The following is a 23,198-nucleotide window of genomic DNA, read 5'->3' on the forward strand; positions in this document are numbered from 1 at the left end:
CCCCAGCTCAGCCCCCGCCCTGAGAAGCCAGCCTTGAAGGTTGAGGACATGAGCTTCCATGCGGACCCTTTCTAGCTGACCCCGGGAGTCCTTCCTGCCCCCACTTTGCTCCCAGACACCCTCTGCTTTCCAGCCATGAACCAGTGTGCTCCTGGCATTAAGCGCCAGTGTGAGGAAAGGGCTCTTCAGCGGTGGCCACTACCTCAGGGCATCACCAAGGCCCAGCCTGTCTCTGTGAGGAGCAGAGAGGCCGGCTGCCCCTCCCTACAGACCTACAGGCATAACTGGGACGGGCACAAGCAGTGGGGAGAGGGATGCCTACTCCTAGGGCCGGGCGCTTCACAGGGGAGTCCTGGCGATTAGGGGGTCCCCGTATACGGTGCCTCTGGACCAGTTCATCAGCAGAAGGATCGGTCCAGTAGTGATCAGCTGTCTTGAGCTTGGTGTACTCCAAGGCACAGGGTCCCACTGTGGAGACAGAGACAGCCGCTCAGATGATGCCCCCCAGCACCTACCCCTCAGTCCCCGCTGGCCCAGAATGGGCCTCTCTGCTCTCTGGCTCACCTAGAAGAGAGGCCAAGATGGGGCCAAATACAGGGTCTGCCAGTAACGCCTCCTTCTCGTAGTACTTGCTGCCAGTGGGAGAGACAGACAGGTGGCTCCCACACTCATTCCTGGGCAAACTCACCAAGTAGAGATGTCCCCACAGAGACCACATTCATGTCAGTCACCAAGAAGAAATAAGCCCGTGAGAACTGAGCTGTGTAGGGTGCCTGGTGTGGTCTATGCTTTCGAGGTGCTACAGGGCAGATGGGGCATGCCTACAGACTGCGGTGGACAGCCCAGCATGCCGAGGGGCGAGGCTGAAGGCATGTTCCGGAGGCGGGCCCCGGGAGGGCATTCACCTGCAGTTCTCCACCAGGTACTGCACGACCCTGTCCAGCATCTTCTCGATGAGCGCTGTGCGTACCCATATGTGTTTCAAGGCCTGAGGACTGAGGGCTGGGGCCTTCCCGCTGGCAGAGCCCTGTCTCTGCAGGGCCTCCTGGTTACCCACCGAGGGTTTCCTGCAAAGAGGGTGTGGGCTTTAGGAGTGCAAGAGCCCAGGGCTAAGCCCCAGACTAGTGGCACTGGGAGTGAAGTTTGGTGCCATAAGACAAGAACCCAGAAGACTGACTAGGGTGGGGCTGCCGAAGGCTATGGGTTTAGGGCCTTGTGTCCAAAAGGGGCCAATGCCCACCCTTAGGCTGGTCCTGAGAGAACCTGTAGGAAACAAGCCCAAGAAGCCAACCTGGGAAGTAGCAAATACCAAATGGTAAGAGCAGAAGGGGGGGTGGGAGGTGCGGGCCCAGGGCTCACCTGCCCTCTACCTGTTGCTGTAGCTCCTGTACCTTGTGGCAAATCTCCCCAGCTACTGGGCACGTCTTCCCCACCTTGGTGAACAGAGCTGCCACCTTGTCACTGCGCAGGAATCCGGCGGCACGGCGTCTCAGCTGATGTAGGAGGCAAGCCTCCACCACACCTGGGCCACAAGGGAACCAGCACCTGAGCCTGGGCTAGGGGAAGAAGAGAGAACACTCCTCTTCCCTATACCTAGGGAGGGCAGAGGGGCAAGGGTAGACCTGACCCCATGCTATGACCAGGAGGTGGGATATCAGTTTTAGGGAGGCTGGAAAGATATACTGACCTCCTTCCAAAATCCCCCTCCCTGTCCATCTGCCCCTGTCCTGAATGAACCTGTGGGGACTTTAACATGCCACGGGGTCCCTCTCCCTCACCTGGTGTGCGAATGCCCCTGGGGCAGTGAGGACCAAAGTTACCAGTTCCCGTTGGCAAGGGTGGCTCCATCCCCTGACCACTTACAAGACTGGGGATACAGGGAGCATACAGCCCAGCAGCCCTCCTGGAGAGCATGGATGATATGGTTGCTAAGAAACGGGTTCTGAAGAAGGAGCTGAAATATTGATGAAGCCATTGCAGAGATCAGACCCGACAGCGGGCCCTGAATTATTGATGAGCCCAGCAGCCGAGAGTGAGGGATTTCTATTTCCCATGCAGGGAGAGCTTCCTTTCATTCATTCATGCTTTTTAGCAGTTAGGCTTCCTCTTTCTGTCTGGATACTGCTTCCTGCAGACAGACTCCACAGGAAGGAAAGAAGAGCTTGGTGGTGCAGAATGGGAAAGTATAGAATCTAAAAACGCTAGTGTGTATATGGGGAGGAGAAGGGGCTTGGCCATTCCTGAGGCCAAGCTCACTGTTTTACAAGCAAAGAGAGAAAAGCCCAGAACAGGGAAGGGATTTGATCAGACACACAGGGGCAGAAGGAGCCGGGGCCCCAACCCTTGGCCTGAGGTCCTGTTCACCTTCTCCAGGCGTGACCAGAGGGGAGGAAGAGGCAGGTAGGAGAAGTTGCTCCCTTTGCTTCACAGGTGCCCTTTTCATAAGGCTTGAAAACAGTGCTGTGCTGGAAGCAGGGAGTGAGCCTAACAGGGTCTGAAGCTGTGGCGGCCACTTGTACCGTGTCTGGGAAACTTGTGTAAGTGACTTCATGCTCTGAGCTTCCATTTTATCATCTATGAAATGTGGACTACTTTTCTTTTTTAAATGTTTATTTTATTGGTTTTAGAGAAAGACAGGAACATCGATCTGTCCTAGTATGTGCCTTGACTTGGGATTGAACCGGCCATCTCCACGCTTTGGGAGGGACAACACTCTAACCAACCGAGCTATCCAGCCAGGGCAGGGCTGCTTCTAAGGACTGGTGTGAAATGTTACATGAGATGAAGTATGTAAAATCTCTTGCACAGGGTCTTCAATGCAGGGGGCACTTAATCCCTGTTGGTTCCTGACTTCTCACCCCTTTTTGTTTTACAGCTAACGTGTAAGGGCTAGGATTGCACAAGCCCTCTCCCCAGCAGGGAGAGGGGAAGATGCATTGGAGACAGGGTCACCAGCTGCCCCAGAGGTGAGTGGAGATGCTGTTCTCTTAGAAAGAGAGGAAAAAAATGCCCATTATTTATTGTGACTAGTGTTATTAGAATTTGAAACCCAGCCTGCCCTGTGGTGGCGCAGTGGATAAAGCCTCAACCTGGAACACTGAGGTTGCTGGTTTGAAACCTTGGGCTTGCCTGGTTAAGGCACATATGGGAGTTGATGCTTCCTGCTCCTCCCCCTTTTCTCTCCCTTCTGTCTCTCTGTCTCTATCTCCCCTCTAAAATGAATAAATACAAATCTTAAAAAAAAAAAAAAAAAAGAACCTGAAACCCAGACTTGCCTGGTCTGCGGTGGTGCAGTGGATAAAGCATTGACCTGGAAATGCTGAGGTCACCAGTTTGAAACCATGGGCTTGCCCGGTGAAGGCACATAGGAGAAGCAACTACAATGAGTTGATGCTTTCTGCTCCTCCCTCCACCTCTTTTCCTCTCTCTCTAAAGTCAATAAATTAAAAAAAAAAAAGAAAGAAAGAAAAAGAAACCCAGACTTAGGACATAATTGCTGAAAATAGAGGTTCTCAGCTGTTTTTTGCTTTCATTTACAGTAACTGGTGGCAGTCTTTGCTGTTCTATACGTGAGTTTTGTTTGGCCCTCTCTTGTACTTAAGAAAAAAATTTGGAGAGGCCCTGGAGGCCCACCAGCTCAGGGAGAGCATCTCAGAGGAGGGGAAACAAGGTAGGACCCCTCCCTCTCCTGAGGGTTCCTGCTAGAGCTCCTCCCTGCTCAGGCCTCGGAGGACTTATTTTACAAGGTGCAGCCTTTCCTTCCCACGTGTTCATACATCTGTGTCCACATGTGCAAACACATAGATCTACCTATACGTCTGATGTGTGTATGGGGCATGTGGCTGAATCTTTGCATAAGTGTCCACATTCTCCTTTCCATAGCTAGTCCCCTTGGTCCCAGGAGGTCTTGTGTGGCTCTGGGCTGTACAGGGGAGAGACCCTTTTTGTCTCTTGATCCTGAGGCCACTGCAGCTACAAGTCCACACCTGTAGGAAGGTGGTGATTATTTTCTAAGGTTGCACTCCAGGTCCACAGCAGAGAGAAGCAGCACTGAACAGGTCAGAGTAGCAGCAGGTGGCATCGTCCCATCCCCCAGGGAATCAAGTGCCTTGATGGTGTGACTAATGGCTGGGATAATGAGTCATTAACCTTCCCACCTTCTCAGGAGACTGAATGCAGCCAGGCTGGGGAGCCTGGGAATGGCACTCCCATCCTGCTTGGCCTCACCCACCTTCCTAGGCAGCCTCTGAGCACAGGCAGCAGGGTTCTCTGAGGTGAGGGAAGGCATCCCTCAGCAATCACTCCAAACAGGGATATGGAGAGAAGCCCAAATATCATGCCCAGGCCCCCCTGCTCACCCCATGGCCCCTAAATTCCTTCTGCGAAAACCAGGGAAGGTGCCCAGGTGATGTCTGGGAAAGAAGAAACCCCTCTCACCCCTCTACTTTTCAAGCAAAGTAAACCACCCTCTGCCCTAGGTATTCCGATCCCAGTTCCATGGGCTGGCTCCTTGGCCAGTGATTGTTCAATCTGCCCTGTCCTTCCGCATTCCCACAGGGTTGTCTCCACAGAGAATCAGCACATGCTGTGAATGGAGGCAAAGGAATAATACAATAATAACACGAATAATAAGTAAGAACTCTTATGCTAAAAGGGCTTGTGGATGGGCTTCTGAGGCTTCAGGGACCCCCTGAAAGTGTGTGTAAAACTGTTGCTGTGCTCCAGCGTCCTTAAGGTGAGGGCTTTTACCTTCTAAAAGAGGTACTGGGCCCCAAAAAGTTTAAGAACCCTTGCTCTAAGGTTTTTAGGTTGAGCAGAAACACAGACATTCAAAACTCAGAGATGCAAATATAAAGTCTCTCTCTCTCTCTTTAATATGCGGTAAGCGCCATACCCAGTGCTGTATGTAGACTTCCCCAGGGAGAAGTCTGCACAAAGGCCCTTGCCTCTCTCCCCCTCCTGATTGAAGGCCCAGAGCACTAAGCAGGAGAGCGCGGCGCCTTACTCCTCTTTTTGCCCCAGACTGCCACCATGACTCATCCCCAGGGTGGAGGGCTGCAGCAGGAGACACCCATCACAGCTTAAGCATCCGCTGAGCAGAACCCATTCCCCTCTAACTGAACTGTCTGGGTACTGGTCACCCAGGGGCTTCAGAGCCCCTGTCCCAGTGTGTCCAGGTACCACCTACAGCCACTCTGGGTGCACTAGAACAGAGGTGAGATGGCCCTGACATCATTCAGCTTATTTCATATGGGAAAAGCTCAGTCTAATAAAAACCAATAGGTTTTGGTCATTAGTTGGGTGGAAAGAGTTGGGCAAATGAATCAAAACAGAGAAATTAGAGACATGACTGAAGCATGATCCTCTTATGTCCCCCTGCCCCCAGCCTTCTGGTGGCCTTCTGAGTTATGGTGCCACATGAGCCCAGGGTACGTACTCTGTCATCTCATCCCACTGACAGGAAGGCTCAAGGAACTGCAACTCTGGGCAGAAGCAGAACTAATTTTAACTCTAGCACCTTGCTGTGGACATGTCCTTTCCCCCGAAAGGTCTGGCACCATCTTCCCAGGGAAAGGCTAGGAACTATAGGCCCAGACTAGCTCTGTGACTCTCCCTCACCAGCCTCTGACGTGTGCCTAAAGCCTATAAAGTTATAGGGTTAACAAATACAAACTGGGTGGAGACCACAGTGCTGATGGTCTCTGATAGAACTCCTTTCCATAAACCCCTTACACACTGATTTAATCATTCCAAGGAGTCCAATTTGGAATGAAGGAGACACTGGTAGATAGAGATGGAAAGGACTTGGGAAGTTACTGAATTGTTTTTTTATTTTATTTTTAAAATTTATTGATTTCAGAGAGAGAGAAAGGAAGAGAAAGAGAGAAAGAGAAACATCAATTTTTTGTTCCCCTTATTTATGCATCCACTGGTTAATTCTTGTACGTGCCCTAACTGTGGTTCGAACCCAGCCTTGGTGTACTAGATCAATGTGCTAACCAACCGAGCTACCCAGCCAGGGCCTGAATCTTCTAATACCTTGCTGGAGGGAGGGCTGATTTGAACCACCCCTATGGAGGCAACGTGGCACTACCTTGTCAACATTGCAAATAACCTCTGACCCATAACTCCTTTTCAAGGAATCTAGTTTACAGGCTTAACTGCAAGGTTATCTATGCAGTTATAATAGCAAAAGGCTAAAAACCATCCACATGTCCATCAACAAAAGACAGGTTAAATAAATACGATACATTCACAGAGGAGAATATTATGCAGCTCTGAAAAAGAATGAGGATGCTCTCTAGAAACTAATAATGGAGAGGTCTCCAAGAGAAGATGAAGAGCAGTATGATGACATACCTTGATTACAAAAAGGGTGGGGTAAACAAAGAATACAATCTTTTTTTGTGTGTGACAGAGACAGAGAGAGACAGAGAGAGGGACAGATAAGGACAGACAGATAGGAAAGGAGAGAGATGAGAAGCATCAATTCTTTGTTGTTGCACCTTAGTTGTTCATTGATTGCTTTCCCACATGTGCCCTGACCAGTGGGCCACATCAGACCGAGTGACCCCCACTCAAGCTGGCGACCTTGGGGTTTCGAACCTGGGTCCTCCGCATACCAGTTTGACGCTCAATCCACTGTGCCACCACCTGGTCAGGCCAATCTTTTTATTAGTATAAAAATTTTTGGAAGAATACACAAGAAACAAAAGCGGTATTGGATACCAGTGTAGGAATTGGGGGCAGGGAAAAGAGTTAGATTTTTCACAGTATATCTTTTTTTTTTTTTTCAGCAGGAGAGAGAGAGAGACAGAGAGAGGGACAGACAAGGACAGATAGACAGGAAGGGAGAGAGATGAGAAGCATAAACTCATAGTCGTGGGACCTGTTGTTCACTGATTGCTTTTTCATATGTGCCTTGACTGGGGGGCTCCAGCCAAGCCAGTGATCCCTTGCTCAAGCCAGTGACGTTGGGCTCCAGCCAGAGACCATGAGGTCATGTCTATGATCCCATGCTTAAGCCAGCAACCCTGTGCTCAAGCTGGTGACCTCAGGGTTCAAACCTGGGTCCTCCGTGTCCCAGGTCGATGCTCTACCCACTGTGCCACAGCAGGCCACTGCTTATCTTTTGTATAGTTTTGATTTTTTTTTTATAGAGACAGAGAGAGAGAGTCAGAGAGAGGGATAGACAGGGACAGACAGACAGGAATGGAGAGATGAGAAGCATCAATCATTAGTTATTTGTTTCGCATTGTGACACCCTAGTTGTTCATCGATTGTTTTCCCATATGTGCCTTGACTGCAGACCTTCAGCAGACCAAGTAACTCCTTGCTCGAGCCAGAGACCTTGGGTCTAAGCTGGTGAGCTTTTTGCTCAAACCAGATGAGCCCGTGCTCAAGCTGGCGACCTTGGGGTCTCGAACCTGGGTCCTCGGCATCCCAGTCTAATGCTCTATCCACTGCGCCACTGCCCGGTCAGGCTGTACAGTTCTGATTTTTGAACCAAGTAAATATATTACCAACTCAACATAATAATTATAATAATTGAGTAGGCAACCATCCAAGTCAGATACTAGTATGCCATCATGAGATGATGCCAGAGACTCTCTCCAACCTGGAGGTGAATCAAAACTCAAAACACTCAGAAAGGCTGGGTCTGTCCAGGGGCACCTATTCCTTGACGACCTCTCTCAGCAAGCACGGTCTCCCAACTGGCCTGGTTTCCCATCCCCACAGGAGCATCTGGGCTCTGTGCAGGGAGGCCACAGTCCATCTGAGCTGGCAGAGACCAGAGAAACTATTCAGTGGGCTGGGTCAAACTTGGGATCCCACACGGATGGACAAAAGCTAAGGCTGCCCAGGAAGCACGGCAGTGGTTGAGAAGGGTCCTCCATCCGCCCAGGGAAGCTCAGAAACAACTCTGGCTTTCACCTGCATATCTGTGTTTAAAGCTGTGCTCAGGAGCCAAGGCGCCTGGATAAGCCCAGACTGGTAATGGGGGGGATTTGTTGAATAACCTTCAAGGAACTAGGCCAATTGATTGAAGTTTAGGGACACAGCACCCAGAGTTAGCTCAGCATGACATAAAGGCTGGGCGCAAGGCTCCGAGCCCGGAGGGGTTCGTAATGGGAGGAGCAGGTGCGGCAAGTGTGGCAAGTGTTCTCCGCTCCCCCACCTCCGCCAGCTGCTATCTATGCAACAAGGAGTTCGGCTGTAGTTGCCATAGAGAACCCCAATGAGGAAAGCACTGGCTGGAGCAGCCAGCCACTGGGGGCTGGTTTTGGTCCTGGAGTTGTTTTGTCTGTCCCTCTCATTCTCTCTCTCTCCCTCCCTCTCTCTCTGTCTCTCTGTCTCTCTCTCTCTGTCTCTCTCTCTCTCTTTCACACACACACACTAAAAAGATAAATAAATAAATAAATATTTTATATATTGATTTTACAGAGGTGGGGGGACAAGGAATATCAACTCAGAGTAGCTTCATTTTTAATTGTTCATTGATTGCTTGCTGTACGTACCTTGACCAGGCAAGCCCAGAGTTTCAGACAGTGGCCTGAGGGTTCCAGGTCAATATTCTCTCCACTGTGCCACCACAGGCCAGGCTATATGCACTATCTCTATCTCTTCCTTCTCCCTATCCTCACATCACCCTTCCCTCTTTAAAACAAACCCAAAAACATTTCATTATGGAAAATTCCAAACATATACAAAAGAGGACAATAAAACAAACCCTGTGTATCCTTCACCCTAACTAAGCAATGATCAAGTCGTGATTGTTCTTGTTTGTTATATCAACTCCAACCACTTTTTTGATTTTCCCAAGACTACTTTTTAGAAGGAAATCCTAGACATCAGATACTTTCATTTGTAAGTATTTCAGTATGTATCTCTAAAAGATGACTCTCTAAAAACATGCACATAATACCTATTTCCTGATTGAGTTCCTCCAAGTTCAAACTGACTGTCCAGATGCTTTAAGTTCCCAGAAACATGGATTTCCAGATAGAATTCTGGAGAAGGTTCTAGGAGGCTTCATGGGGAAGGTTGTAGAATCACTTTCAAGAACAAGGTGAATGCCACTGGTGAGGATGACAGCAACAATGCTGAGCACCTACTGCCTACATGGCTCCAAGCAGTGCACTTGACCTGCCTGGCTCCTTTAATCCTCACATCAACCTTCTGGGGGAAGTTCAGAGTTGCTGAAAAATGGGCACACACACTTAGTGACCGGGTCAGGGTGTGAACCCGCGTCTATTGGACTCCAAAGCCTCAGCTACAGACCCCCCCATATTCCCTTAGCCATGCCCCAAAACAGTGAGGAGAGCTAGTTCCCCAGAGAGCCTTCTCTCCTACTCATTCATTTCTGGAGGGAAGGCAGAAGCCAGCTATCCTAAAAATGAGCTGTTCATTCAGTGTGGGTGGGAAGGAGAGAAGGAATCCCTTGCACTGAAAAGAGACAGACTAAAAACTGCGTGGAGTCTGCATCTCAGAATGTGCTGAAATACTGAAATATCTTGGGCTGCAGTATCCCAGGTGGGACACAATCCTTCTGCAGCACCTGCTTCTCTCCCAGTTCATTAGCATTTCCTCGCCATTCCCCAGAGGAGCTCACTGCAGCCAAACTTCCTGGCTAATGACAGCTGCTTAGCAACAGGGAGTGGGTTAATAAAGCCATGATACCATTCCGGGCTCCACAGACTCCACCCCTGTCTCCCATTACAGCTCATCCTCAGCCTAAAGCAAGCCTCAGGTTGACAGATCTTTTTGATATGGGCAGGGAGGGCCAGGGACCTGGAGACTGAGGGGGCACTGCTGCCCAAGTCTAGCTTTAGGCCTACCTGCAATGCCTCCTGAGGAGAGGAGACATTTATGAGGCTGAGAATCAATGGTGCCAGGTCAGGAACCTCTGTGTGGACCTGGTAAATCCGCTCTACCACCAAAGGTTAAAATCCAACCTCAGCACCCAATCAGAATAGAGCAAACAGAAGTATAGTCACACCTCACTTTATTGAATTTTGCTTTATCACACTTCACAGATGTTGCATTTTTTACAAACTAAAGGCAAGTCCCTCCCCCAGCAAAAAGATCATAACTTGGTTTATTGTGAGTCAACTAAAACTGAACCCACAATATATTTGAGGTACTGTGGAGGCAAACACCTAGACCTGCAAGAAGGGCAGGCAGGTCCAGAGAAAACACCAGTACTAATGGGCTGATGTCTAAACTAAGTATGCCCTCTCTAAGCACATCCAATATTATTACAAATGCAGACTTCCAAAGTGAAACTTGGGGGACAATTTTCTGTTTAACCCTGACCTTGAGTTACCCATAAGCAATATTTAAAAGCATATTACTCTCTAGGGGAAGAGGGGGTAGGAGATATCTGCCTACACCTGTGGGTTCAACAAGCCACAGGGAAAACAAAAAGCATTATTTTGATTCAACAGTAAGTCTACATTAAGGTTTCGAAGACCGTATTATGAAACAAAATGCAAGCGTGACATGACATGACAAACCAGACAATGGTAGGTTTGGGCCTATTCTCCAAGCCGCAGCCTTCAGCAGTGGGAGGGAGCAGTCACCCAGGTCCTGGTCCTCTGGTTTGGGGGTTCAAAGGGGGCTGCCTCAGAGCAGCATTGCAGCCATGCTTTGTGGTCAGAGAACAGAACACAGAACCCCTCCCTGCCAGCTGGGGTTTGCCAGCAAAGATTCCTCATGGGGTGGGGTCTCTACCTGCAGGGGCCTGACCAGTTCCTGGACAGGCGGGTTTAGGAACAACCACAGCAAATGCACAACAAATGCACACTCCTCGCCAGTCCTGAGAGTCTCTCCCCTAAGGGTGAAAGGAACTGGGGTCTGGTGCAACTTTCCTGAGTTTTCCCAGGGCCAGGTCCTGCTTGACTCAAGGATTCTTCAGTTCCACTCCTAAGGCTCTCCAGGAAGGTTCTGTTTCCAGTTCAAATGTCCCTATTCTAAGGAAGGTCAGAGAAGCTCGTCTTGCCCAGGCCCTGCCCTCCTCAGTTACTCCATGGTCCTCCTCTGACAAGAACAAAGGGGCCCAGGGCCCCAACACTCCCCAAAGCCCTAGGGAACATGGTCGCTCCACGGTTAATCCAGCCTCCACTGTCTTCACTCTGCTCCCAATCTCTCAGCTCCTTCTCTGCACTCCCACTTCTCCCAGAACGAAACGGTGTTCTGGACAGAACTAGAACAGCAAGACCCAGTATAGGACTAAATCTGCTTCAGACTAAAAATGCATTCCTGAGCATTTTCCCGAGGGGAAGGAGACTGGCAGGTGAGAATCTCCAAAAAGCCAGAGGGGCGGAGTTTTCCCTCAGTGTGTATCTGTTCTTCCCTCTGCCTCCTCCCAAGAATCCCCAGTCACGATTCCATCATGATTCCATGTGATGCATGCAAATGGCTTGCAGATAGGGGAAAGATTTGATAATCACTGCTTTAAACCAACCTAGCTGAGCCCAGATTGAGATTTACCTCACCTCTGAGTACCAATTTTGCCAAAGTGTGAGGACTCCTTTTTCAGTGGGTCTCAGATGCCCCAGCTTGACTGAGCTTTATACTGTCAGCAGCCCCTCCTGCTAATGTTCCCCTTAGTGACTGTGCCCCAAACCCAAGGCAGAGGCAGCAAACTGGCAGAGCCTTGCAGATGCCTTTAGTGTGGCCCACACAATTTTTTAAAACAGGGAATTAGTTATCAGCATTTAAAAACTAGGAAATTTCGCCTGACCAGGCAGTGGCGCAGTGGATAGAGCATCGGACTGGGATTCAGAGGACCCAGGTTCGAGACCCCGAGCTTGCCAGCTTGAGTGCAGGCTCATCTGGTTTGAGGAAAAGCCCACTAGCTTGAACCCAAGGTCACTGGCTCCAGCAAGGGGTTACTCGGCCTGCTGAAGGCCCGTGGTCAAGGCACATATGAGAAAGCAATCAATGAACAACTAAGGTGTTGCAACGCGCAATGAAAAACCAATGATTGGCCTGACCTGTGGTGGCGCAGTGGATAAAGCGTCGACCTGGAAATGCTGAGGTCGCCGGTTCGAAACCCTGGGCTTGCCTGGTCAAGGCACATATGGGAGTTGATGCTTCCTGCTCCTCCCCCCTTCTCTCTCTCTCTCTCTCCCCCTCTCTCCCTCTGTCCTTTCTAAAATGAATAAAAAAAAAAACAAAACAAAAAAAAAAAAACCCTAATGATTGATGCTTCTCATCTCTCTCCATTCCTGTCTGTCTGTCCCTGTCTATCCCTCTCTCTGACTCACTCTGTCTCTGTAAAAAATAAATTAAAAAAAACAACAAAAAAACCCTGGGAAATTTCATATAAAATCCCAGACTTCTGGATTCTCGCAGTGGTCGGCAAACTCATTAGTCAACAGAGCCAAATATCAACAGTACAATGATGGAAATTTCTTTTGAGAGCCAATTTTTTTAAACTTAAACTATATAGGTAGGTACATTCCTTATCGAGGTAGCGCCCACATGTGGTATTTTGTGGAAGAGCCACACTCAAGGGGCCAAAAAGCTGCATGTGGCTTGCGAGCCCGTTTGCCGACCAAGGTCTTAGAGTAAAACAAAGGCCATGGCAAACTTGGGTTGGCATCCCTGCAGGAACTGAGTGGAGGTGTGATAAGGTGCCAAGGAACTGCAAAATTGTTAATATTAGTATTTTAAAAGGAAGAGTCAGCCCCCCTTACCCCTCCTTTCTGAGGGGGAAAAATAATAACAAGAAGAATGCAAGAAGAAGAGCTTGCAGGGGCAAAAGTCAGCTAGTCATAATTTACTTCCTATAGTTCTCTGGAAGGACGGACACCACTTGCTAGACAGAGCAAAGAAGATAGAACCTATTTGAAAACCCCTTCCTCTTCTTTCTTAAAAGCCTTTAGGAAACAATGTTTATGTACCTTAATTTAAAATTCCTACACTAATCCTGACTCACCCTCCCATTCTGGAGTCATAAGAGTGAGGTATACTTCTAGACAAAGGGACCACGAGCCCCCCCCCCCCTTGCATGAAAAACCTGTATTCTGTAACATTTTATATGCTTTCTAATAATCATCATTTTGAAATTCTTTGTATGTGCAAACCTGTAAACTAAGCAAGCGGGGACTAGCTTTAGATTTCCTAGTAAGCTAACCCCAACACTCTTAGCAAAAGTAACTTCATTTAGCTTCTCTCCTTATCCTAAACTAAACATTTCCTACTATTGTGGCTACAGGGATAGGCTGTAAATCCTAGAATGTTTGGGAATGTCTTTGCCAGGTATGTAAAACATTTATCACTACTGTGTTAAGATTAATGACTTTTGTACCATGCTCCCCCTCCTTTCCCCCCCAACCAGTATGTGATTTTGTCTATAAAAGCAGCCTCAGAACTGTATTCAGAACTGCATGATTTGGGATGATGCCTCATGCATGTCGCCAGCTTAATAAGAAAGCTCTTCCTAAAATTTCTTCTATAACCTACCTTGGTGTCTCTATGTAACTCACTGGATTACTTTATAACAGAGACTGCCCTCTTTAAACAGGGCAAGCACTATCCAGTGCAGCCCAGCCCCGCCCCCACCTCTGCCACCTGTCTCATCTGACCTTGTAGACATTTAAGTTTCTTCTCTTGGACCGAAGGCACCTCCTGAGATCCAGCAGAACAGGCTTCCTCCTGCTCCTGGGGCTGACTTTAGAACCCTGGAGACTTGGGTCTACTTTGTAAACCATTTTTCTATTTCAGCAATTGAAACTGATTGAAAGAGAAGAATCATTCTTCTTGAGGGTGACACCCTGCCTGCTGGAGAGCCCTAAGCTTCCAGGCAAAAGAAAAAAGCAAAAGCCCCACTGGTTCCTGGGGGCCTCCGGACTGATCAGAGGAGAGTTGATGTTTTTTTTTCTCACCTTAAGTGCCCTAATGTGAGATGCCAATAGCTTTTCTCCTTGCTTCTCTTCCCCCACTCTCCCATAGCCACCCACATGTGGCACCCACGCACAAGCTGTTTGTATTAATTTCTTTTGTTTTCTATGTTTGCTGTAGGTGCTCTACACAAAGCCTAGCACAAAACTATGCAAAATTGGGTTGCCAGCAGAGCACTTCTGGTGTCAATGACAGATAGTGGCTGACATCAGGGAAACACAGCACAAGTAGAAAGGAGTCGAGTTCTAATGTTCTTCAAAGCCACTTACTGCAAAACTAGCATGCTTTTTTCCCTAGCACAGGATCTACTCAAGAAAAGATGAGATCAGACCGCTCCTTGTAAACCTGGGAATCATTACCTCATCTCAAAGAACCGGGGCAGCTTAACCAAGAGGGAGTTGGTGGGAACTCAAATCCTGCAAACCTAGCTTCAGCCTCAACATCCAAAGGAGAAGTTAAGGCAGGCACTTTCTGAGCTTTTACAATGCTAGGAACCTTCACATGTATCATCTGAATCCCCACAAAAATTCCTTGAAGTGGGACTCATCACCTAGTTTATAGAGGAGCAAACTGGGGGTGACAGATGTTAAGAAACTTGTCCAAGATGACTTCAGAAGTAAGCAGAGCATCATGATTTGTGTGAATCCTCAGTCTGTCATTCAGGCTCTGCTCACAGGCTGCTTCTCACTGATTGTCCTCCCACATCTCTCTGCTTTCTTTTTCTTCATAGCAATTTTCATACCTGTTATTGCATGATGTATTTATGTGTATTTGTTTCCTGTCTGTCTCCCCACAGAATGTAAGCCTCTGTGGGGAGCTATCCATCTTGTTACTGCTGTTCCCCTCCCTGGAGAACAGCATCTGTGGACAGTATTGCTGGGCTGACAGGAAGGGCAGCTCTAGCTGCCTCACCATACTACTGTCAAAAAGTCTTCCCTTCCTTATTGGCCCTTTTCTTTGTGTGTGTGTGTGTGTGTGTGTGTGCGCACGCGTGTGACAACAACAAAGAGAGACAGAAAGAGGTATAGATAAGGACAGACAGGAAGGAAGAGAGAAACATCAATTCTTTGTTGTGGCATCTTAGTAGTTCATTGATTGCTTTCTCATATGTGCCTTGATGGGGGTGGGGGGCTACAGCAGACCGAGAGACCCCTTGCTCAAGCCAGCGACCTTGGGCTCAAGCCGGTGAGCTGTGCTCAAACCAGATGAGCCCGCACTCAAGCCAGTGACTTCTGGGTTTCAAACCTAGGTCTTCTGCATCCCAGTCAGATGCTCTATCCACTGCGCCACCGCCTGGTCAGGCTCGGCCCTTTTCTTTCCTTCCCCTCAGAAATGACCTCCCTTCCATAAACCTCTCATACCAATCTTGGAAGCCAAATAAAACAACATATAGATGGCAAATGGCTCTGTGTCCCTTTGGAAAGGGAGTTGCAAGGAAGGTTAAATCCCTGGAAATCTAAGAAAACTCCTGTGTGTAGAGATAGGCTTGCTCCCAGTAAAGCAAAAGTATTCACACTGAGGGGGAAGTGATGGTTTATTACTGACTTTCTCCCTTATGTCCTACACTCATGTTGTTTTCCATCCAATTAAGTGCCTGGAGATTTGGGATGCTGAAGCAACACAGGTGGGATCAGTTAGAAACTAGATGTGGCACAGAAAGCCTCCAAAAAGCACAAACCCTTCCCCAAAGTTAATGTAAGGATAAACCAGAACAGTGGTTCCCAAACCCAAATTATCTAGGGCAATGGTTCTTGAAGTGTAGCCCCTAGACCAGAAGCATTGGCATCATCTGTAAATTTGTTAGAAATGTAAATTCTCCTTTATTTTTTTTTAAAGATTTTACTTACTCATTATAGAGAGGGGAGAAAGAAGGGGGGAGGAGCAGAAAACATCAACTCCCATATGTGCCTTGACCAGGAAGCCCAGGGTTTTGAACCAGCAACCTCAGCGTTTCCAGGTTGACACTTTATCCACTGCGCCACCACAGGTCAGGCTAGAAATGTAAATTCTCAAGCGTACCCTACACCTGCTAGAATCGGAAACTCCATTGTTGGGATCCAGGAATATATTTTCTTTTCTTTTCTTTTCTTTCTTTCTCTCTCTCTCTTTCTTCTTCTTTTTTTTTTTAAAGAGGGATCTGTTTTATTTATTTATTTTTTTACAGAGACAGAGGGAGAGTTAGAGAGATGGATAGATAGGGACAGACAGACAGGAACGCAGAGAGATGAGAAGCATCAATTATCAGTTTTTCGTTGTGGCACTTAGTTGTTCATTGATTGCTTTCTCATATGTGCCTTGACCATGGGACTACAGCAGACCGAGTAACCCCTTGCTCAAGCCAGCGACCCTGGGTCCAAGCTGGTGAGCTTTGCTCAAACCAGATGAGACTGGCAACCTTGGGGTCTTGAACCTGGGTCCTTTGCATCCCAGTCTGACGCTCTATCCACTGCGCCACAGCTTGGTCAGACAAGAGGGATCTGTTTTAATAAGTCTTTCAGGTTACTCTGATGTATGCAAAAATTTGAACACTACTGTTTTAGGGGACTAAACATGTATAGGTCCTTGGGTCCTGAAGATCCAGATTCAGCAAGTCTGGGATGGGGCCCAAGATTTCAAAAGCTTCCAAGTTGACTCTGACTTGCATCCAGATTTAAAAACTATGAGGCCCTGGCTGGATGGTTCAGTGGTAGTGAGCATTGGCCTGGCATATGGACATTCCGGGTTCAATTTCCAGTCAGGGCACAGAGGAGAAGCGACCATCTGCTTCTCCAACCCTCTCCCTCTCCCCTTCTTTCTATGTCTATCTTCTCCTTCTGCAGTCATGGCTCCATTGGAGCAAGTTGGCCCAGAGTGCTGAGGATGGTTCCACGACCTCGCCTCAGGCACTAAAATAGCTCGGTTTCCAAGCAACAGAGCAGCGGCCCCAGATGGGCAGAGTACCCCCCTACACACACACACACATATGTAGGGATCTTGCCAGGTGGATCCCAGATGGGGCACATATTAGAGTCTGTTACTCTGCCTCTCCACTTCTCACTTAAGAAAAAAAAGAAAAAGGAGCCTGACCTGTGGTGGCACAGTGGATAAAGCGTTGACCTGGAAATGCTGAGGCTGCCGGTTCAAACCCTGGGCTTGCCTGGTCAAGGCACATATGGGAGTTGATGCTTTCTGCTCCTCCCCCTTTCCCTCTCTCTCTCTCTCTCTCTCTCTCTCTCTAAAATGAATAAAATCTAAAAAAAAAAAAAGTTGATAAATATAGCTGTATCATAAAAAATAAAAAAGGAAAGAAAAAGGAAAACTATGAACTGGAGGTCTCATCTTTCCCTGGCCCCAGGACAGTGTCTTCAGTTTTATTGATTGATTGATTTTATTTTGACATTTATTTATTGACTTTAGTGAGAGAGGAAGGGAGAGGGAGAGAGAGAGACAGGAACACCAATCTTTTCCTGTATATGCTCTGACTGGGTATCGAACCAGCAACCTCTGTGCTTCGGGACAGTGTTCTAACCAACTGAACTATCTGTCCAGGGAGAGTGCCTTCAGTTTTAAACCCATCTCCCACTATCCCCCAGTAACTCACTTACCACACAGAGCAATGATGTGGCTGCTATCTTCATGCACAAACTTCCTGGTGACAGCCTCTTCCATGATTTGCTTCACCTGTGGACAAGTGGGCAGTATTGTCTTTTATTTTTCTGATCAAAGGCCTATGGGCTATTAAATAGCTTGGTTCTACCCTCTTTTCAGACACTTGCAGAGTAGATCGTAAGATGGGAGGGGTGGGGAAACAAAGTTTCTTCGGAATAGACAGCTCCAAGCATCTTGGAAAGACAATCAGAAAAAGAGATACCACAAACCCACCAACCAACCAGTGCTGGTGTTCCGGCCAGAAGGAAGTGGTCTGCTGTGGAGAACAGAGATAGGATGCTGTTTGCTCATCTATACTTAGCTAAAGGGCTTCTGGGCAGATGCACTGTTCTTTAGGGACAAACTGTCTCAGTACAGGCTGCAGATAAACAACCTGCCTCTTTGCTCTCCTTCTCTGAGGTTAGGGGTAGGTCACAGGGACACTCTCCACATGCTCATAAGCCCAGTGTTCTTTCTATCTAGGTAAAACCCTGATGTTTGCCTGACCAGGCGGTGGTGCAGTGGATAGAGCATTGGACTGGGATGTGGAAGACCCAGGTTCGAGACCCCAAGGTCGCCAGCTTGAGTGCAGGCTCATCTGGTTTAAACATAAGCTCACCAGCTTGGACCCAAGGTCGCTGGCTCAAGCAAAGGGTTACTTGGTCTACTGAAGGCCCACGGTCAAGGCACATATGAGAAAGCAATCAATGAACAACTTTACTAAGGTGTCGCAATGTGCAACGAAAAACTAATGATTGATGCTTCTCATCTCTCCGTTCCTGTCTGTCTGTCCCTGTCTATCCCTCTCTCTGACTCTGTTAAAAAAAAAATCATTAAAAAAACAAAACAAAACAAAACACCCTGATGTTTGGGGTCCTACCCAGACATAAAAGCTTTCAAACACTTTGTAAGGTAAATAGTCACATCTTTAAGAAAAAACTTTAAAAAATACACAACTTCCTTCGTTGACATGTAGTGAACATACAGAAGAGGTTATATATCATAACTACATAGCTCAAGGAATTTTCATAAACTAAACACACCTGTGAAACCAGCTTCTCGATCTAGAAACAGGACATGTGACCCACACCTCAAAGCATCCCCTATTCTACCAAATTTCCTCTAGTTACTACTCCCCTCAAGGGTACCCACTACCTGACTTTTAACATCATAGAGTAGTGGTGTGGGTTTTTGAACTTTTACTAGATGGAATCACTTCAGTGTATAGTGCTTTGTGGCTATGTGTTTTTTGCTCCCCAGTGTGATTGTGAGATTTGTTCATGTTGTATGTAGTTGTGGATTGCTCATTCTCCATGTGTGAACACACTACAACTGACTGGCATTTGGGTAGCTTCCAATTTGGGGCCGTTATGAATAGTGTTCCTATGAACACTCTGGACATGTCTTTGGGGGAACATAGGTGCTCATTTCTTTGGATTAATTAGGAAAGGATAATTAGGGAAGAAATTTCTGATGCCTATTTCTACCTTACTAGATTTTGCCCAATTGTTTCCAAAATGGTTGTACCAATCTATACTCCCACCAGCAGCATATGAGGTTCTAGGTGCTCCCAACATTTAAGCCAAACACTTTTTTTTAGCAACAGAGAGAAAGAGAGAGAGAGAGAGACAGACAGACAGACAGAGAAATGAGAAGCATTAATTTGTAGTTGCATCTTAGTTGTTCACTGATTGCTTCTCATATGTGCCTTGACCGGGAGGCTGCAGCAGAGCCAGTGACCCCTTGTTCCAGCCAGTGACCTTGGGCGCTAGCCAGAAACCTTTGGGCTCAAGCCAGTGACCTTGGGATCATTTCAATGATTCCACACTCAAGCTGGTGACCCCGTGCTCAAGATGGTGACCTTGGGGGTTTCAAACCTGGGACCTTAGCGTCCCAGGTCAGTACTCTATTCATTGTGCCACCACTGGTCAGGTTAATCCAAGTACTTTTGATGTCCTGGGGGAACCTGCCAGGAGACGGGAGAGTAGAGCCCAGTGTAAAACCTTCCAGATAAAATAAGCTCTGGTAAGAGCTGGCTTTTGCCAGCCTTTGGACAGGCATGAAATGTCCTCATGCTGCTCTTGTTCCCAAGTCCCTCACCTAGGACTGTACAGTCAGAAGCATGGTAGAGCTCCTGAAGGCTGGGGAGTAGGAAGGAAGGAGATGGGGCTTCTCCTTGCTGGAAACTGCTCATGGTTAGCCGTCAGGTAAAGAGGGTTTAGATCAATCCTGTACTCTAAAGTCTTAAAAGCTTCTAGATTACTTACCAAGCAGTGTTTTCATAAACAGAGCTTAACGTCACAGCTCAAAGACCTGTTGGTATCTAGAGCAGGCTGGTAGGGCAGATTTTCAGGTTAGGAAAACCTACAGATGCCCTTAGAATTTGGATACCAGAGGTCCATTGTGAAAGGCCAGCCTTGCCTACAATTATCCCCACTGTCTCTATTTGTAGAAGAAAGGATACTGTTCTCTTGAAATCAAGTACTCAGCCTGGCCTGTGATGGTGCAGTGGATAAAGCGTCGACCTGGAATGCTGACGTTGCTGGTTCAAAAGCCTGAGCTTGCCTGGTCAAGGCACATATGGGAGTTGATGCTTCCTGCTCCACCCCCCCCCCAAAGTGAATAATTAGAAAATCTTAAAAATATAAAAAAAGAAATCGAGTACTCAAGGGGGAAGTGACTTAAGTTCAAAGCAGGTCAACTTTTGTCAGGCATTTGACACCAGCTAATAATGGCATATTCTGGACATTTCTCACATTTTGTTTAGGAATCACTCTTGGAGTTGTACATATAGCCTTCTAAGTATTGAAAAAAGAATCATTGTCTTCTCAAAATCTTTCCTATCGCCTGTCCAGGTGGTGGCGCAGTGGATAAGAGTGTCAGACTGGGATGTGGAGGACCCAGGTTCAAGACCCCGAGGTCACCAGCTTGAGTGCGGGCCCATCTAGTTTGAGCAAAGCTCACCAGCTTGTACCCAAGGTTGCTGGCTTGAGCTAGGGGTTACTCAGTCTGCTGTAGCCCCAACTGTCAAGGCATATATGAAAAAGCAATCAATGAACAACTAAAGTGCCACAATGAAAAACTGATAATTGATGCTTTTCATCTCTCTGCGTTTCTGTCTGTCCGTATCTATCCCTCTCTCTGACTCTTGCTCTGTCTTTGTAAAAAAAAAAAAAAAAATCTTTCCTGTCCATAGTTGGGTATGGCTACTTTTTTGTTCTTGTTTATACTGTTCCTATAAGTCTCTGTCACTAGACTGCTTGTTTCCTGAGGATAATCACTGAGATTTGAGATTTCTCTTTTCTTTGGGGAGACCAGAATTGGGGCTTAAGTGCTGATTTGATGTACTCCTGGCCTAAAAAACTCTTGGCCACTTCACAGCAAAGGCACAATGGAGCTTCTCATACACAGTTGGAAAGATGATGGCTTCAACCACTTCTTTGACAATGAGAGGGAAAGGAATAAATGTTAGGGCACAATAGCCAGCCCATACTAAATGCAGGAGAACCGGCTAGAGCCTTCCAGGATTGTATGAGAATCCAGAATCATCTCCAATCCTGAAACTCTAGGAAGGGGTAAAGGAACCAATATGGTCAATTTTTATATGTGGGGTAGATATCAGTATCTTATCTTAGAGATGAAGAAATTAAAATTCAGAGAGGTTAAGTAATTTATTCAAGATCACATAGAGCTAGGTCCAGACTATTCCAAAATTATGCATTCCCACCAGACTTTGCTGTCTTCAAGATCAGTAGATTTTAGTTACCAAATAGTCATTCAGTGCCTACTGTGCGCCAGGATACAGAGTGGTTGACAAAACACGGTTTTCCTGCCCTCATGGAGTGTACACATCTGGGAGATACGGAGGTAGTAGGTCAGAGTTGTTCATGGCTCCAGAGGCCTAATCTATTCTAATTCACTCTGCGGGTTTGAGCTCTCTAGCTCTCATGTGGGGGTGAGTCATTCATATGCACACCCCCACCCAAACAGAAATGGACTTTAGGGCAGAGTCAAGGCAAAGGACGTTAGTAGAGAAAAGGTTTCTTTTCTCTTTCTGACATGCGGGTAGGGTTGTCTTCAAAAGGGGAAAAATCTGACTTAAAAACCATTATCCAACTCGCCCCCCACCCGTCTCTGGGTAAGGAAGTGGGCGTGGATTGAGAAGCAGTGAGGTGTGCGGCGAGCCCTCCAGCAGCTGCCACTCAGTTCCCAGAGGGATACCAGAGTGGGGGATAGGGCAGACAGGAGCTATGTCCCCAAATCACTGGTTCAGCCGCTCTAGGAGGCCTGCGCGGGACGCCGCCCCCTCCCCAGTCAGCGCGGGCAATGAATGGGCAGCTTCAGTTCCCCAGAAATCGCTGCCACCCCTCCCCCGACCTCGGTCTCAGCGCATCTGCCGTCACAGGGCGGGTGGCTACAGAATAGCAGAGCAAACAAGCCCGGGAGCACCGGCCTAGCCCCTCGGGCCGAGGGGCGCTGACCCCAGATCCCGGAGAGGGTTGGTAGCCGCAGCTAGTCCAGGACCACGACCCCGCCCCCGCCTGGGGCCCGCGAGCGCCCGCGCCCGACACACGGACTTTTCCGCTCCCTGGGCCGCTCTGGCAGGGGCGCGAACCCCCCGGGGGTCCTTGCCCCTACTTTACCTCCTTTTTCACGTTCCACAACAGTTTCTCTTTGACTGCATCCTCCGCGCTGCCCATAGTGCTGCGGCTGGAGGAGAGGCTGCGCCAAGCGGCCCCCCAAACCCGCCACGCGCCCTCGCCGCCTCCGCGCCTCTCGGCTCAGCGCCCCGCGCGCAAGGCGGAGTCCCCGCCAGCTGTGCTCCCCGCCCGCCGCCGCCGCCGCAGCAGCAGCCACTGCCCGAAGCTCGGCTCCGCAGCCATCTTCCGAGCCCCGCACAGACGTCAGGCTGCTGGCCCGGCCCCTTCCCACAGCCCGTGGCGGGGGGGCTGGGGGGACGACGGGGGGGGGGCGACAGGGCGGGGTGAGCTCAGCGACAGGGGGCGGCTGGCCCGCGCGCGCCACGCTGGCCGCTGTCATGGCAACGCGGCGTCTCCAGTCCTCACGGCGCTAACCTGCATTGTGAACACCTGCAGCCAGGCCGGCGCAACGACAAGTGGGGAGGTGGTGTGCGCCCTGAACCCTGAGGCTGAGAAGTTGCTTGCGCGGGAGATGGTCTCAATCCAGCTAGACGCCCCCTTGATTTCTACCCGATCGTTTTCCGACAGGAAGGTCCTGCGTCTCGAGTGTGGCCACAGGGAAGGCAGTGGTCGTCCCCAGGCTGAAATCCCCTGTAGAGGAGTGGGAGCGCAAAAGACCTGAGCCTAGAAGGCTGGCTAGCCTTCCTCCTCCGTAGGGGTTGAAACGATCAGTCTGGCTCTTTTTGCAGCTACGTGGGCGGTGGGGGCGCGGGTTGGGGTAACGCGGACTTGCGGTAACTTGTACTGAGCCCATCATGGTCAAAGAAGCGAGTACCACGCCGTATGCCTTCAGTAGCAGCACAAGGGAAATGAGGGTGAGAAAGGTTGCTCAAAGTGAGAGCACATGCTGATGCAAAGTGAGGAGCGGCGTGTAAAGCACTAGGTGAGAGAGGCTCATCCCTCCCTCACGAATGGAGAATCTTCCATTGAACATTTTACTAAGTGATGCAACTGATAGAG

General features: G+C 48.6%; 1 protein-coding gene across 4 annotated transcripts in view; it reads right to left on the reverse strand.

Moving 5' to 3' along the window:
- SGSM2 (small G protein signaling modulator 2) overlaps positions 1-22,431 on the reverse strand; it is a 39,966-nt gene extending 17,535 nt beyond the window's left edge. For all 4 annotated transcript variants that reach the window (XR_010748886.1, XR_010748885.1, XM_066363497.1 and 1 more), the window contains exons 1-6: positions 22,182-22,431; positions 17,496-17,571; positions 1,360-1,522; positions 906-1,067; positions 565-632; positions 323-468 (exon numbers count right to left, since the gene is read on the reverse strand). Coding sequence is in view for 2 of the 4 variants with exons in the window: in XM_066363497.1 (XP_066219594.1) it covers positions 323-468; positions 565-632; positions 906-1,067; positions 1,360-1,522; positions 17,496-17,571; positions 22,182-22,238 (672 nt within the window). In the remaining 2 variants the exon portion in view is untranslated. The remainder of the gene's footprint in view (positions 1-322; positions 469-564; positions 633-905; positions 1,068-1,359; positions 1,523-17,495; positions 17,572-22,181) is intronic.
- Positions 22,432-23,198: the final 767 nt, after the last annotated feature.

The sequence above is a fragment of the Saccopteryx leptura genome, chromosome 2 (assembly GCF_036850995.1).
Source record: "Saccopteryx leptura isolate mSacLep1 chromosome 2, mSacLep1_pri_phased_curated, whole genome shotgun sequence".
NCBI lineage: Eukaryota > Metazoa > Chordata > Mammalia > Chiroptera > Emballonuridae > Saccopteryx > Saccopteryx leptura.